This window comes from Mus caroli, chromosome 16, assembly GCF_900094665.2.
Source record: "Mus caroli chromosome 16, CAROLI_EIJ_v1.1, whole genome shotgun sequence".
NCBI lineage: Eukaryota > Metazoa > Chordata > Mammalia > Rodentia > Muridae > Mus > Mus caroli.
In genome coordinates, this window is record NC_034585.1 from 138,302 (window position 1) to 142,777 (window position 4,476).

Consider the following 4,476-nt stretch of genomic DNA (forward strand, 5'->3'; position numbering starts at 1 on the left):
CAGTGTCTTCTTGGGTGCGCGGCTGACCCGAGGCTTGAGTAAGTGCCTCCCTTTGGGAGTTTTGGAGTCTTTCAGTATGACAATATTTTGTTCTAATATTTATCTGTAATACCAGTATCTCTAAAGATGTTATATTTTGGTTAAAAACTCAACAATGTTATATGTTTTTTTTTCTTTGGAGATGGAGAAGAAGAGTTATAATTTAATGAAAACAAATCTGATTTAATATACTGACAAGGAATTCAAGCATGAAGCCGTAGAATCTTCTGTGGCTTTTTAAGAGCAATGAAATAAAGCTCTGGATAAAACAAAGGCCCCAATGGGCTCCAGGCAGTAAGTCCCAGGGCAGCCTCCATAAGGACTGTCTCTCTCTCCCTCTCCCCGCTTCCTTGTCTCTTAGTAGGATTAACATGTGGCACAAACACCAACAGCAAGTAGTGCAGTGTCACTGAATTTAATGTCAGCCTCATTGCAATGTGCTTAGCAAAAGACGGACTTTACCCTCTGAAAGATTCCGTTCATCTATAAAACATGGACAGTCACAGATTTTTTTTTTGAAGATTTAAAAAAAATAATATAACCACAGTATTTAGCATGCTCTCTAAAAAGTAGTTCTAACCATTCATAACCAGCCTGGAATGTGCTTCAGTGGGGTCTGGAGGAAAACCCCCTTAGAAAGGAACAGGTACTCCCTGCAAAGTCTAACCTCGACAGAGTGTCAGGACCTATCCCTGCCATCAAGTCTGAAAGTGGACTGCCATCAAGCTGTTAACTACCTGGACATGGTGGCATATACCAGTAATGTTAGCACGTGGAAGGTGAATACAGGAAAATGATGATTTTGAGGCCAGCCTGGGCTCCCTGAGCAGGGAGGCTCTCTCCCCACACACTTTAAAAAGTGCCTCCCTGCTCCCTACACACACTTTAAAAAAGTTGGCAAATTTGGTAACTTTATATGGAGTCCTAAACTAGAAATTCACATAAAAAAAAAAAAACACCCCAAACATTACACTGAAATAGCTTTAACAAGAAAAGCATAAAAACAAATATAAAAACATTCATTTTTCTAGATATATCATGTAATAGAACTAGCAAAAAATAAATTTCCTCTTCCTAAAATATTCTTAGAAATAACATTTTTAAAGAAAGAATTGTAAAACAACCTTCATCTTAACAAAAACTGAATTATTTTGGTTTTTTGAAAGAGTCCCTCTATGTAGCCATGGTTTGATTGGAACACACTATGTAGACTACGCTGGTCTTTACATCACAGAAATCCTGTCTCTGCTGCCTAAATGCTGGGATTAAAGGTGTGAGCCACCATACACAGCAGTCAAAAACTGAATTTTACAGTTTTATGTTTCCCTGGCTCATACAAATGGAATTTGGTCAGTAACTGGGTTCAAATCCTGGTTTCACATACTATCTATGTAACACTGATTTATCTCCTCAGATCTAATCAGATGTGATAATACTGCAACATCCCATGGAATGTGTGTGAAGTGCTTGCTTAGCACAGTGCCCTGTGCACTGCAGTGTTTACCCCCACACAGACACTGAAGAGCCCAATTCGAGCAAAGGCTTGTATTTACTTGCTGTTTCTCCTATGGGCTCGTTTATGAGTGACGAGCTGCACACTCACACTGAAACTCTTCCCACACACTGTGCATTTAAAAGGCTCTTCTCTTCTGTGGCTCTTCTCATGGGATACAAGCTCTGACTCGAAAGCAAAAGTTTTTGTACATGTTTTGCACTTATGAGGTTTTTCCAGGTCATGAATGGTTTGGTGAGAGACAAGCTCCGAGAAACAAGGAAAAGTCATGTCACAATCAAGACACTGTAAGGGTTTAAATCTGGAGAATGAAAAAAAGTCTTCATCATCAATACTGCAGTGTTTAGAGTCCTCCTTATGGTCTTTCTCAGGGAGAGTAGGGTCTGAGGGCTGCTCCAAGGTCTTCACACAGTGTGTGTGCTGGGATGGTGTGTCTGATGAACCTCTTTCTTCAGGCAAAGCCAGATTTGTTTCCTGGTCGTGGTCAGCACATTCATAAGATTTTTTATCAGTATGACTCTTCTGATGTTCTGCCAATCCTGGGAGCCACATAAAACCTCTCCCACATACACTACATGTATATGGTTTCTCCTTTAAATGGCTATTCATGTGCCTAGACAGGTGTGACTGCTGTCGGAAGCTGGCAGCACACTCGGCACACTTGTAAGGCTTCTCACCAGTGTGGATTCGCTTATGTGTCCTCAGGTTGGTTCTGTGACTGAAGGTCTTCTCACAGGCACTACATTTATACTTCTTCTCTCTTAAATGAATTTTCTGATGCAAAACAAGGTATGTATTATCACTGAAGCTTTGGTCACAGTCAGGACACTTGTACACATTTTTGGCTTCTTCCCAAGGAACTTCAATAATATCCGAAAGTGTTTTAACTCCTAAACATTGAGATAATTCTACTAATGGGGTTTGGTTGTCAATGGTAACCAAGAGGCTTATAAGTTTGGTCTTGCAAGTCAACGTTCCACCTGACATTTTGTCTTCATGTATTTCATCATCCTGCTCAGATTGCTCAGAGTAGTGAACAAGGGGTGCAGCAATGGAGTCCTTTTCTAGGGACAGCTCTTCAAGTTTCACAGGCTCGAGGCTCAACTTCTGACTGCTCTCAGTCTGGTCTTCCCCCCCTGTTCATAAAAACAAAACAGACACCACCTTTAAGTGATGCTAGAGAAAGAACATGTTCAAGTAGTTACACAGAAGACCAGGAAACTGAAACAAAACTAGGAACCAGCAGGCTCTCTAGACTTCTCCTTATCAAAGTCTATCCATGCAGGTTCACTGCAAGGTTTCAGGTCAATCTGCACGAAGGAATGGAGAATATCTCTAAAACAGGCTTCAGTGGGATAGGTACTAAGGACCTTGGAAGGCAGTACCCAGAAATGTAGTTTTTCTGCTTAGTCTAATTACGTCCTAGGATTTTTTTATTATCTCAAGTAAGAGTTGAGTAGTCAAAACTGGAATAGAAATTAGATATATTTATCTGAAAAGAGAAGACAACTACTTTAATAAACAAATTATCAAAATAGTTCTATATCCCTAGAAGGTCTCTAGAATTCTATCTTGAAGTTCCTAAGCGGCGTTTGGCAGAAGCCTTGGCCTTGGTAAGATGCCCGGCAGTTGTCAAAAAACAGCGGTTCCTGTCAAAATGGCACATCTCGGCCGGCAGTGGACGCTAGGGCTCGTCCACGGTGGCTCATCTTTCCTGCCTAGGCAGGAGCTTGATGGAGACTTTTCCTGTCTCAGCCTACTGCCTTCATGGGAAGCTGTCCACGGAAGCAACACCTTCTTTCCTGCCTCAGCCGCCCGCTTCCGTGAAACACCACTGTAGGGGGTGTCCCACAGGGGGTGTCCCACAGGGGGGTGTCAACACTTCCTCTCTAGCCCCCAAATTCAGAACTTGAAATCCTACCAATCCTCATTCTAGCAATCTCTGCCATGAGAAGCTTCACCCCCTCAGAAATCCTATATAAGCATTGTCCTTTTGTCCAATTCCTTGCTGTCTGCTCCCAGGAACAAGGGGCAGCCATCCCTGGATTCATCCCTCTATACCCTGGGCCATCCAATAAACTTCTTTCACCATACTTTCTGCCTAGTGTGACTCTTTCATTAGAAGAAGCTACAAAGAAAAGAACCAATGAAGAGGTAAAGAGAAGGAGCAGGGCTGAGGCGGCTGAGCTCCTGAGCTCAGCTGGGGATCGCCTCCCCAGGGAGCTACAACCCCTCTGGCTGAGGAGGCTTCCTCTCAGAGCTGTGTGGTTCTTGGGCCCCTGTGTGTCAGGACGCCCTTCCATTGGGACACCTTCTCCTCTCAGAGCTCTATGGTTCCTAGCTTCCATGTCCCAGGCTACTCTTCCTCCGAACAGAACCACTTTTACATGCTTCACAGAAAATGATCACAATAGAGCTGCTGTGTATGTGCAGACTGCAAATACTGTCTTATCTCAAGGAGGGCCAACTAAGCCTAAACCTAGTATAAACAACTCCTTTTAAATATTTTTTTTCAAATATAGCCATCCCTAAATACCCACAGGTTTATGGCTGCAGATTCAATTAATTGCAGGTTAAAAAAAATTTTTGTTTAAAATCACATCTGTAGAGGCTGGAGAGATGGCTTGGCTATTAAGAATGCCAGCTGTTCTTCCAGAGGATCCGGGTTCAATTCCCAACCACATGGCAACTCACAACCGTTTCTAACTTTAGTTCCATGGGACCTCCTAGGGCACCAGGTTTACACATCGTGCACAGACACAGACATACATTAAGGCAAAACACGCATGTACACACAAATAAAAATAAATCTTTAAAAAAAAGACAAGAAAGCCGGGCGTGGTGGCGCACGCCTTTAATCCCAGCACTCGGGAGGCAGAGGCAGGCGGATTTCTGAGTTCGAGGCCAGCCTGGTCTACAAAGTG

At 42.9% G+C, this 4,476-nt stretch overlaps 1 protein-coding gene across 3 annotated transcripts in view; it reads right to left on the reverse strand.

The window, feature by feature from the left end:
• Positions 1 to 4,476, reverse strand: part of Znf597 (zinc finger protein 597) — a 20,423-nt gene continuing 15,947 nt past the window's right edge. For all 3 annotated transcript variants that reach the window (XM_029470829.1, XM_029470830.1, XM_021185204.2), the window contains one exon: positions 1 to 2,688. In XM_029470829.1, coding sequence (XP_029326689.1) covers positions 1,589 to 2,688 — 1,100 coding nt within the window. In that variant the 3' untranslated portion in view covers positions 1 to 1,588. The remainder of the gene's footprint in view (positions 2,689 to 4,476) is intronic.